Source organism: Peromyscus maniculatus, chromosome 4 (assembly GCF_049852395.1).
Source record: "Peromyscus maniculatus bairdii isolate BWxNUB_F1_BW_parent chromosome 4, HU_Pman_BW_mat_3.1, whole genome shotgun sequence".
Lineage (NCBI taxonomy): Eukaryota > Metazoa > Chordata > Mammalia > Rodentia > Cricetidae > Peromyscus > Peromyscus maniculatus.
Genome location: NC_134855.1, coordinates 136750518 through 136762675, shown reverse-complemented (window position 1 = coordinate 136762675; position 12158 = coordinate 136750518). Strand labels below are relative to the sequence as shown.

Genomic DNA, 12158 nt, shown 5'->3' with positions numbered 1-12158 from the left:
TTCACAGTGGTAGCTCTAATCTTAGAGTCTAGGAAGTACATATGGGGAAGTCAGTGACACTTGAGGAGAGGCACCCCACCCTTTATCGGGGCAGCATCCTTTTAAAATCTGATTCCTATATTGTGATTCTGAGTATCTTAGTTCAAAAAAATTTTTTTTCTGCTTTAAGCTGTTTGAAAACTGTTCTTTTGTATGAATGACTCTCACTAATATCTTGGGGTAGTGGTGATGTTCTCCATGCTGAACCAGACCCTTTACTACTAGGTCAAATGGTAGGACTCTTACCCATCTGGAGGAAATAAGTACATTAATAAGGGAGTTCATGTGGATTTTTAAAGATTCTTTTGTACATTTCTCTAATCAGTTGCTCTTAAGCTATTATTCTTCTCATGGCTTAAATGTACTAGAGTTTTATATGAAATGAGCCTAAGGAAGGCTGGACAGACAGGTGAGCAGTAGGAAGTGATCAGATTGAGGAGTCTTTCTGTGTTGATGAACTAAAAGTGGACTGTAGTTCTAAAAGTGGACTGTCTTGATAGCTCCACAGCTATACCACACGAAAACACTTTTTAAATGATCAGAAGTCAGATAACAGCAATAAAATGGATAGGAGAGTGGACTTGATACTTCAGTAGAAGCCATTAAAGAACTTCATGGTATTGGCACAGGCAGATCTCTGTGAGTTCAAGGCCAGCCTGGTCTAAATGGTGAGACCCTGCCTTAAAACAACAACAACAAAAAGGAACTGAAGGGCCGGGCGGTGGTGGCGCACGCCTTTAATCCCAGCACTCGGGAGGCGGAGCCAGGCGGATCTCTGTGAGTTCGAGGCCAGCCTGGGCTACCAAGTGAGTCCCAGGAAAGGCGCAAAGCTACACAGAGAAACCCTGTCTCAAAAAACCAAAAAAAAAAAAAAAAAAAAAAAAGGAACTGAAGGTATGAATGGCTTGAGATGTGCCTTTGCCTGTGACTTTGGTGGAGACGGATTGCAGGTGTGCAGCTGTGTAGACGGCGGGGCACATGTGTGCAGCTGTGTAGACGGCGGGGCACATGTGTGCAGCTGTGTAGACGGCGGGGCACATGTGTGCAGCTGTGTAGACGGCGGGGCACATGTGTGCAGCTGTGTAGACGGCGGGGCCGGCACTCGAGAAAAGGTGAGGAGGCCCCCGCGTGTCCTCAGAGGCTTTGCATTCCCGCCAGGCTCTGTGGGAGGTGAGATGCTTTGAGAAACTCAACTCATCACCATAGGTCCAGGAAAAGACATCTCAGAGCAAATATGTGCCCTGACTTATCTGGAGTTCTGTCCTAGAATGTCACTGCAGCAGCCAGGCTGTTTCTTTCTGCTCACAGGGGAGATAGTGTGTGTTTCAAATTGTGCCTCCTCCAGTCTTCTAGTACAGTAGTTAGGAATTGTCAGAGCTAATGCATCAGGACCTCCCATGAAGCATGGTATTCTCCAGGCTCCACATCTATAGCTTAGTTAGGTTTCTAGTTGGAAGTAGCAGAGATGATGCTCAAACAAGCATAAGGAATCATAGGCCTGTGGTACTTGAAAGTCTCAAGTTCTGCCCTTTGTTTTATGAGGGCTCCACCCATCTCTTCCTCTCTGGTAGACTGGTACACTGGTTGCAAAAAGTTATTTATTAATAACTTTTCTTATCGTTCTGAAAACCACATGGCAAAGTGGCTCAGTGTGGCTAAGAGGAGAGTTAAGTAAAGCCGTTGTTCACACACTGGAGGACCAGGAAACAGAGAGCAAGGCCAGAATCAGGATGGACATAACTTTCAAAGCCCTTCCACTAGTGACCTACTTCCTTTTTTTCCTTCTCTTCTTTTTTTGGTTTTTTAAGACAGAGTTTCTCTGTGCAGCTGCCCTGGAACTTGCTCTGTAGACCATTGCTACTTCATAACTATAATTTTGCTACTGCTGTGAATCATATGTAACTATCTATGTTTTCTTATGGTCTTAAGTAACCCCCGTGAAAGAGTCATCTCAACCCACAGGTTGAGAACCACTGAAAAGCTGCCCTTGATCTCTCAGGCTTCCTGTCTCACATCTCCTGAACTTCTTGTGTATTTTTATTTCATTTTATTTTTTTGAGACAGGGTTTCACTATGAAGCACTGGCTGTCCTATGTAGCTCAGGCTGGCCTTTTACTCACAGAGATCTTCCTGCCTCTACCTCCTGAGTGCTGGGATTAAAGGTATGTACTACCACGTGTAGCTCTCTCTGTCTCTCTCTCTCATACACACACATGCACACACACACACACACACACACACACACACACACACACACACTCAAGTGGGTACAAACAAATCATGGCTGGAATGGAGGTCAGAATACAACTTGTGGGAGTTAGTTCTCTTCGTCTACCATGTGGGAACTGGGGTTCAAACTTAGATGGTCAGGCTTGGCAGCAGGTGCTTCTGCCTGCTGAATCATGTCGTCAATGCAGTGGTTTAAATACACTCTGTAGATGATTTGTTTCCTACTAAAATCTGAGAGTCAGTGGCTGTGTGCTTTCTAATTCCCATACTTAGAATGTGCAGCAAATTAGAGCATTCCAGAAGAGTCTCCCAGGCTTTGTTTCTCAAAGTCCTTTATTCAGTTGCCTCAGAATCACAGAAACATAGGAATTGCTTAACATCCTTCCAGGATGCATGTTCATATTCTGACATTTGATTACTTTCTCTGCTGTGAGCCTTTTACAGAGTTCCACGTGCCTTTCAGGCCTTCGTTCCCTCAGGCTTGCTTGGGTTCTTCTTGCTTTGTTTTACTTTCAGAGTAGAATTATGAAATTAGAGGCTGTTGTGATGACTCAGACCTGTAATCCCAGCACTCAGGAGGCTGAGTCAGGAGGATCACTGTAAATTGGAGGCCAGCCTAGTCTATCTAGTTCCTTCCAAGACAGTCTTAGCTACAGGAGTGAAAGCCATCTAGAAACAAAACCAACAGAAAGGCAGAATTACTAAGGTAGGGAATGATTGTTGGGATAGTGTCAGAGAGCCTCAGTGTTCAGAGTGATTCAGGTAGACAAGAGTCCACATTTGAAAGAAAGAAACGAAGGGAGGGAGGGAGGGAGGAAGGAAGGAAGGAAGGAGAAAAGGAAGGAAGGAAAAGAAAGAAAGAGAGAGAGAGAGAGAGACAGAAAGAAAGAAAGAAAGAAAGAAAGAAAGAAAGAAAGAAAGAAAGAAAGAAAGAAAGAAAGAAAGAAAGAAAGAAAGAAAGAAAGAAAGAAAATTACTTTATATCATGCAAAGATGCCAAGGTAGATTTTGAAAATTATTGATAATGGGTTGATTTTGGGATGTAGTTTACTGCAGAGTGTTGTTGAATATGCATGAGGCTCTAGATTTAAGTCCCCAGCACTGGGATAAAAAAGAAAGGCTTGTGCTGGTAAGATGTCTCATCAGGTAGTGGCATTTGCTGCCAAAATGAAGATCTGAGATTGAGTCCCAGGAAGTACAAAATAGAATGAGAATTGGCTCTGGAAAATTGTCCTCTGACCTGTACATGTGTGAGGTGGTACACAGGTACCCATACATATAAAAACACACAATAAATGTAATTCAAGAAGTTAAAACAACAACAACAAAAACAGGCTAGAGCAAGATCCCAGTCAAGTTTATTTTTAAAAGAAAGAAAAAGGCTGGGCAGTGGTGGCACCCGCCTTTAATCCCAGCACTCGGGAGGCAGAGCCAGGCGGATCTCTGTGAGTTCGAAGCCAGCCTGATCTCCAAAGCGAGTTCCAGGAAAGGCGCAAAGCTACACAGAGAAACCCTGTCTCGAAAAAAAAAAAAGAAAGAAAGAAAAAGGCTCAGTCTCCCCTCTCTCACACTCCTTTACAGTGTTTATTTAACTCTGAGGCCCTGCATTTGAATTGTTACTAGAGAGTTTTGTTTTGAGACTAAGTTTCAATATTTTTCTCAGGCAGGCCTTAGCTGTGATGTCAAATTTGTAGTCTTTTTGAAAAATTACTACGTATTACTTTAAGATCTAAGTAGGATCAGAGGTTAATTTTTAGGTGTTGACTTTTTTCACACATGAGGACCATAGACTACATGGGATAGATGTGTCTTTGAATGCCTTCTGTGAACCTGACATTGTGCCAGGTTGTGAGGGCTCCAGATATGATCTCTTCCTTCACAGGAGCATACACAGAGCACTACCAGTGTGGGAATCCTGAGGAAAGCTGTAACTTGTTACATTAAGAAATGTAAACGTGCCGGGCGGTGGTGGCGCACGCCTTTAATCCCAGCACTCTGGAGGCAGAGCCAGGCGGATCTCTGTGAGTTCAAGGCCAGCCTGGGCTACCAAGTGAGCTCCAGGAAAGGCGCAAAGCTACACAGAGAAACCCTGTCTCGAAAACCAAAAAAAAAAAAAAAAAGAAAAGAAAGAAATGTAAACGTTATAGGAACTCTGCTGAGAAGCATGGAGAAGCACCAGGAAACTTGACAGAGGAGAGGCCACTGGATCTTCTCTTAAGGGGAGGTGATAGGCAAGAGAGAGCTGGAGAAAAGGCCTCTGACTTCAGAAAATGGTGTGGACCTTTGGGGTAATCAAAGTTTATGGTTCATTTGGAAAAGGTGAATGGTGAGAGGTGGCTAGATTGTGACCTAATTACTATTCCTGTGAAGAGAAACCGTGACCAGGGCAACTCTTACAAAGAAAAGATTTAATTGAGGTGGTGGCTCACAGTTCAGAGGTTCAGTCCGTTATGATCACGACAGGGAGCATGGTGGGGAGCACAGCAGCGTGCAGGCAGATGTGGTGCTGGAGCTGAGAGTGCTATGTCTTACAGGCAACAGGAAGTCAACTGAGGGAAGCTTGAGACAAGAGACCTCAAAGCTCGCCCTCACAGTGACACACTTCCTCCCACAAGGCCACACCTCCTAATAGTGCCACTCTCTTTGGGGGCCATTTTCTTCAGACCACCACACTGTGATACAGAAGCAGAGGTACTGATAAGTCTGCTTAAGACTAGTTTAGGAATGGCTGTAGGCCAGTGCCAGGCAGCGAAAGCTCAGTTACTGCCTCGCTGTCAGGCAGTATGCAGAACGGTTGGATTCCAAAATGATGCTCAGAAAGTTGTGGTCCTGGGAGGCCTGGGATAAGCCCTTCTCATGATGCTTGCTGTTCTGGGATTTCTAGGCATCTGGCTGAACTGTGGAGAACCCTGGAGGTAGAACTGTCTAACACGACCTGGGTCCTCTGGAGGCTCCTGAGAAAGCTGCAGAAATGCCATGATGTGGCCACCCAGGAGAAGATGGCCTATGTGGCTGTTGCTGTAAGCCATTGCTCTGCCCCCTCATGTCAGCACAGAATGTTCCCCCTTGAGGAGGACTCACCCTCTCCAGAGGGTGATCTTTTTGTTCTCTTTCGAAGTTTGTTTCTAACATTCATCTGTAAATCCGTGTGAACCTCATTGTCTCTGACCTGGAAGGAGCTGGAAAGTGTAATACAGTATGAACATTCCTACTTCTATCCTTTAAAAACTACTTCAAGTAACCCAAACTTGTGGAAAAAAAGCTTAAAAATATAATAATATATAAAGTAGAAAATAATGGCCCTTTTAATTAAGAGTTAGAAAACTTTCTATCTAAAAGAATATTTTAGGCCTTGTAAAAAATATATATATTTTAGGGGTTACAGGTCATACATAGTCTCTGTCACATAATCTTTGGATTTAAAAAAAAACAAACCTAAAACCAAGACAGTATTGTATGCCTGTCATCCCAGCTACTCAGAAAGCTGAGGTAGTAATATCATTTGAACCCAAGAGTTAGAGTCCAGCTTGGACAGCAGTTTTGTTTGTTTGTTTGTTTCAAAAGGAAAAACAATAAAACCTAACACTTATATATACAAAAAGAAAAAAAAAGAAAACTATTCTTAGCTCCCAGTCTGTTTCATCGACCTAATGAGATTTCTAGAAATGCCTGTGCATGTGTGCATTTGATGTTTCCCACCCAATTTTCTTTTTAAAGTAGTCTTTGTTCACAGCAGAACTGTACAGAAATACAGAGGGCTGCTGCAAACCTCTGGCCTTGGCATACAGAGACTGCTTCCTATCAGTATATATGCTTTTATTTTTTGAGAAAGGGTCTCGGGTGGCTCAGGCTGGCCTCGAAATAGTGATGTAATGAAGGGTGACTTTGAACCTCTTACTTTGGCTTTCCCAGTGCTGGGATTCCCTCTCCACATGGCCTCCTGGAAGACTGGGCTTCTCACCTTAGCTCCTCCCCTCCTGCTCTTTGTCCAGTCCAAATTATTGTCATAGTATTTTAAGCTTCCAAATTTCTTTCAGCATTTCTAATTTGCTATAGTCTTCTCTTTTATTCTCTTTTCTTATGAATGTATGCTTTTTCAAAATTCTAAAATGTAGCTGGGCTGTGGTGGCACACGTTTTTAATCCCAGCACTCGGGAGGCAGAGCAAGGTAGATCTCTGTGAGTTCGAGGACAGCCTGGTCTACACAAAGAAACCCTGTCTCAAAATATTTTTTTCTAAAATGTTACTGTAGTTTTAGAAGTTAGGGCAAATACATGTGTATTTAAGTTACACCATGCAGATTGTGATATAGGAGATGTGAGAGGGACTTGATATTCTCATTTCTAATCAGCTCCCAGATGATGCAGCAAGTCTTTACATTTGTCTTACTGAAGGATGAGAGCATTTTATTAACACATTGGTACAAAAATAGATACTTTTCTGAGTTGTTACTTGTCATCTAACATGATATTTGTTTTATTGTTTTTAGTTGTATCTAATCAAGTGTACTAATAGTTTCCAATTATGATTTTTGGATGTTAAATCTGCTCATTGGACACACACACATACATACATACCCTCCGTGCGTGTGTGTGTGTGTGTGTGTGTGTGTGTGTGTGTGTGTGTGTGTGTGCATGTGTGCATGCATGCATATGTATAATATGTATGTGGTACTAGGGATTGAACTCTGGGCCTGCCTCTTACTAAGCATGTACTCTACTCTGAGCCTGCCCCAGCTCACTTCTAATGATCACTTTACTCTTATTCCCCCTTTCACATCTGTTCCCTCTCCCAGTTACCATTGCTGTTCTGTCTATGGACTAGTTGTGACACAGAGGCTTAGGACCAACAGGCACTCAGGTCTTCCCTGTGCCTTTTCTACCCCAGGTAACAGATGCCCTTTATGAGGTGCTTTTGGGAAACAAATTTCGAGCAGCTGCATTCCGACTCTTTCCTCAGCTTTTGATGACACTGCTCATCCAGATTCACCACAGCATCGGCCTCACCATGTCTGATGTCAACATCCCAAGTGGCCTGTATGCAGAACAGGGAATACCAATGGAGGTCTCACCTTTGTGGTATTGCTCATTGATTTCATTGATCTGAACACTTACAGAGTCCGGGGCATTGTAGCAGACACAGGATAGATGTGGTCCTGACTGAGTGAATGCAGGTCCACAGTCCTCAAGATGAAATGCCCAGGAATATTTGCTGCCTTTAGTTTTCTTGGCACCAGTGATAAATTCCACTGTAGGTGCCTGGCAGATAATGTGTGATGCTGTGATGCCCTCTTCCCTTACAGAGCAAGTAGAGACAAAAATCAGTAAATCAGCCTCCCAAACTGGATTGATCCAGTGAAATGATTCCTTGTTTCTGGGATATGGCTTGAAGAGATTTTTCAGTTCCTCAAGCAGGTCTTGGTAGACATTTCTGGTGCTGCTGACACACAGATCTTTGGGGAGGAAATGCCACACCATGGGATACTCAGACCAGGCTAGGTGACAGTAGTTCTCGTGCGTCTGTTTAATAAGCTGCTACCCTGGGCCAACCCACTGTTCTGTGTCTTAGTTTCCTTTTCTGTAACTGAGTAGATTGGACCTGTTATCTCCAAGAACCATTCCAGCCCTAACTTGCTCTTGAAGCTATGATGGGATGGCTATTCAAGAAGTACTTTTAAGTTATACTGGTAAATATTACGGGGAAGTATAAATCTTTTTCTTTCTCTTTTTGAAACAGGGTCTCATGTCCTACAAGCCAGCCTCAAACTCACTTTGTAGCTTAGGATGACCTTGAACTACTGATCCTCCTAGCTCCCAGATGCTGGGGGTCCAGGCATGTACCACCATGGCTGGTTTCTGAAGTGATGGTGATCAAACCCAGGACATAGAGCAGGCTAGGCAGGTGTTCTACTAACTCAGCCAAATACCTAGCCTTAAATTTTACCTCAAAAAACTTTTAATCAATGGATCAGACTGGAGAGATGGTTTAGAGATTAAGGGCACTTGCTGCTCTTGCAGAGGACCCAGACTCAGTTTCCAGCACCACATGACAGCTCATAACCATCTGTAACTCTAGTTCTAGGGGATCCAACACCCTCTCTTCTGGCCTCCATGGGCACTGCACGTGGTGCACAGAACTGCATGCTAACTCATACTCCTAAAATAAAATCATTTTTAATGCAGTGGGTGTCCTTTGAGCATTCCAGATCAGTTGCTGAATCACAGATCTCCTTCCAAACTCCTTGAGAAACAAAATCAAGTTAAACTTTTTTCTGTTGAGAATTATGTGGAAGGCCTTTCCAGCTACTATACATGAAGCATCTTTAGGAACTCTAGAATGGGGTGGATTACAGTACAGCCCTGGGCCCATCCCAGTGATTGGCAGGCCTTTTCTTTCCATCCATGCTTATTTTTGCTCAACTTAGCTTCGCCATACAAGCAACAAAGACTCTCCTCCTCAGAACATCATGCTGGCAGGAATTCAGCATCATGGAAAAGAATAATGGATGGACTCTTCTGAAGGGAGAATGCCATCTTCAGGGAGTATTCCTCCTTGCCAAGTAAGATTCCTCATTCTAATATATTCATTCTCTCCAGAAAGCAGCATTGTTTTATTTTCCCCTTAAAAAAATCACAGTAACTAAAGCCGTAACAGAGTATACAATAGCTTAATGTTTTTGAGGCAAGGTCTCACTTTGTCCCTGGCCTGGAACTCACTCTCTCTATCTAGACCAGGCTAGCCTCAAACTCACAGCGATCTTCCTGCCTCTGCCTCCCAAGTGTTGGGATTAAAGGTGTGCATCATCATGCCTAGCTATAGTATCTGTAAATTAACCAGAAAAAAAGGCCCTGGCTTGACCTCTTGAATACCTGAAGCAACGTAAAAACTTCGGAGGGCCTGACCCTGGGAAAATGTCATCTGGGTGGGATATGTCTGAGAGTTTTCTGTTGGTCTGTTTTACAGTGCCTTGCTGGAAAGAAGTCACTTCTTTGCATATAAGATCATGTACTTGTTAGTCCCTTTGATTAACCGAGGGAATGAGAAACACAAACTCACATCTGCAGGCTTTTTTGTAGAGGTAAGCGCTCTGTAGATGCTGGAATCTGGAACCCGGAAAGCAGTAGAACCTCATTCCTATGCTGTATTCAGCTTCGGGACAGGCTGGGGTCTGTTCTGTGTGTGCAGCAGATGCTCTCTCGAAATTCAAGCCTTGAAGTCGTCTCCTCTCCCCATTGTCAGCTTCCCTTGTGTTCCTGCTCCAGCATCCCCTGTACTGTCTGTGCAGAAGCGTGGGGTTTCCAAGGGAAATGTCCATTGGAGTTGGTGGGAAGGTAGTTCCCTTCAAGGAGAAAAGCTTCAAGGTCATTTCTTTCAGCTCTTAAAGAGTCCAATGGCCAGGAGGTTGCCCAGGTTATACTCCACTGCCCGCCTGAAAGACTGGCTGTATGATGAGAATAAGCTCTTCAGGATTCTTGCACTGAGGGGACTACACAATCTTGTCAGACACCGAGAGATGGTAAAAGGACCTTTGACCACTCATTTACTGGTAATAGATACAATAGATAATAGATACACAATAGTAAATAGATAACGCCAAAGATACCCAAGAAACTCAGGGAGGAGGAACTGGGAGCGTTGGGGCAGGAGTGAATGGGGGAAGGCCTTTATTACTGTACATCCATCTATACCTCTAATTTTATACCTAGGAGTTATGTGGGTACTATTAAAATGAAATAACTTTAAAATTCTAAGTCACAAATATTCATAATACTTTGAAACTTGCATTTTGTGGGGGAGGTTATTGCCATAACACAGTAGAAAATATCCAGCTGTCCGCTTGATGCCTTATAACATGCTGTCCTGCTTGGATACTCCAGGATATTTATTATCTATGACAGAGATCAGTGTCATTCATGATGAAAGTCTTCCACATGTCTCATTAGAAAACTATGCCTCCACTGAGCTGTGGTAGCACATGCCTTTAATCCAAGCACTTGGGAGATAGAGGCAGGAGGATCTCTGTGAGTTTGAGGCCAGCCTGGTCTACAGAGCAAGTTCTAGGACAGCCAAAGCTACACAAACCAATCCTGTCTTGAAAAACTAAAAAAGAAAGAAAAAAAAAAAAAAACTATGCCTCAGTCAGAAGTAACCCTGAGGCTTTAATTTTGCCACTTGAGATGCATTTATTTTATAAAAAAAAATACATAAATATATGGAACAAAAATGACAAATGCTAGTATATGTTAACTGTGGCTGATTGATGCATGAACATTTGTTTATTGTACTTATGTATATATGCACACACACACACACACACACACACACGTTTTAAAATCCTGAGATTGCTTCCTTGTAGGAATTTAGAATGGGAAGGGCTTTTAAGGATCCTCAGTCAAACCCTGCTTAATCTCTATCAACGAGTTTTCAAGCCTATGTTTGAATAACCTCTATGATGGAGAACTCACTGTGGTCTGTGCTGGCCATTCCACTTTTTTTTTTCTTGGTTGGGAGAGCCTTTCCTTAAAGTAAAGCCAACAGTATATCCCTGGTCCTCCCTCACCTGGTCCCACCTCTGTTTTATGAAGCAATTCACAATAGCTCCTCCCCCTCCTCTACAATAGGCATGGCCTCTTTAACACCAGAGTTACCAGAAATTCACAAGCACCAGGTTACTTAAGTCTGGGTAGAATCCCTCCATTTAGAATTAGATAATGTGCTACCAGGAGAGAAGGTCATGGCTGCTTTTGGACACACAGAGAGAAGACATCAAAGGAGCAATACCATGCATCTTAGATAGCTTACAGGAGACTGATGAGAGGATCGTTCTGTTGGCCATCCAGATACTGATGAAGCTTGTCAAGACACTAGATTCCACCACCTTGGCTACCCTGATGAAGATCCTGTTCTCCTTATTTGGTGATGTAAGACAATGAGAGAAAAGATTCTTCCCTAGAGGGCAGGTACCTACCAGCTAGTAGATTTTGAGACCATAAAAGGCCATTTTATTTACAAATGGAATTTTTTTATTTTTAGAGGCCTTTTAGATCTTCTTCCTCAAGACCCTTGCAGATAATCTGTGATGTCCCGCTTTTCTGGACTGATATTATTAGTTTTTCAGACTTAAAAAATCTTGAGACATAGCAGGGTGCTGTTGGTGCATGCCTTCAATCCCAGTACTCAGGAGGCAGAAGCAGATGAATCACAGAGTTTGAGGCCAGCCTGGTCCAGAATGGCTAGGACTACACAAAGAAACTCTATCTCAAAAAAAAAAAAAAAATTGAGACACACAGACTTACCAAGACATTACCTTACTCTGTGGGAAGGAGAAGATAAGGAACAGTAAGAAGTGGGTCATAAGCCAGGCGGTGGTGGCACACACCTTTAATCCCAGCACTCAGGAGGCAGGCGAATCTCTGTGAGTTCGAGGCCAGCCTGGGATACAGAGTGAGTTCCAGAAAAGGTGCCAAAGCTACCCAGAGAAACCCTGTCTCGAAAGACAAAAAAAGAGAGAGAGAGAGAGAGAGAGAGAGAGAAGAAAAGAAAAAGAAATGGGTCACAAGGAAAGGAAGGAAAGAAAGAAAGAAGTGGGTCAAAATGATGGCTGTACTTACATCCTTGTCCCAAATCACAAAGATTTCTAAAAGAAACACATAAAGCACATTGACCAGCATCCTCGGTATATGCTAGCTAGGGTTTTGAATTTTAGCAAAAGAGCTTATGTGAGTGATTAAAACCAGTATTGGTTACAAGCCTTTTCAGCAACAGGTGGCATTACCTGTTTCTTGCTTGTACAGTTCAGAAACAAGAACACCAAACACAGGTCTTGCTGTCTCCCTGTACAGTTGATTTCTTGCCCTCAACTATATGCAGCTAGATAGCTTCATGTTAAG

The 12158-nt window shown here is 43.1% G+C and overlaps 1 protein-coding gene across 11 annotated transcripts in view; it reads left to right on the top strand.

The window, feature by feature from the left end:
* The window catches only part of Mroh8 (maestro heat like repeat family member 8), a 78006-nt gene that overhangs the window by 49479 nt on the left and 16369 nt on the right, over window positions 1-12158 (top strand). For 7 of the 11 annotated variants that reach the window (XM_076571069.1, XM_076571067.1, XM_006984142.4 and 4 more), the window contains 6 exons: window positions 5153-5288; window positions 7156-7346; window positions 8693-8827; window positions 9232-9346; window positions 9644-9784; window positions 11025-11189. In XM_076571069.1, coding sequence (XP_076427184.1) covers window positions 5153-5288; window positions 7156-7346; window positions 8693-8827; window positions 9232-9346; window positions 9644-9784; window positions 11025-11189 — 883 coding nt within the window. Of the gene's footprint in view, window positions 1-5152; window positions 5289-7155; window positions 7347-8692; window positions 8828-9231; window positions 9347-9643; window positions 9785-11024; window positions 11229-12158 lie in introns of all 11 variants that reach the window. The other 4 variants (XM_042276663.2, XM_016002658.3, XM_076571071.1 and 1 more) reach the window with 3 other exon arrangements.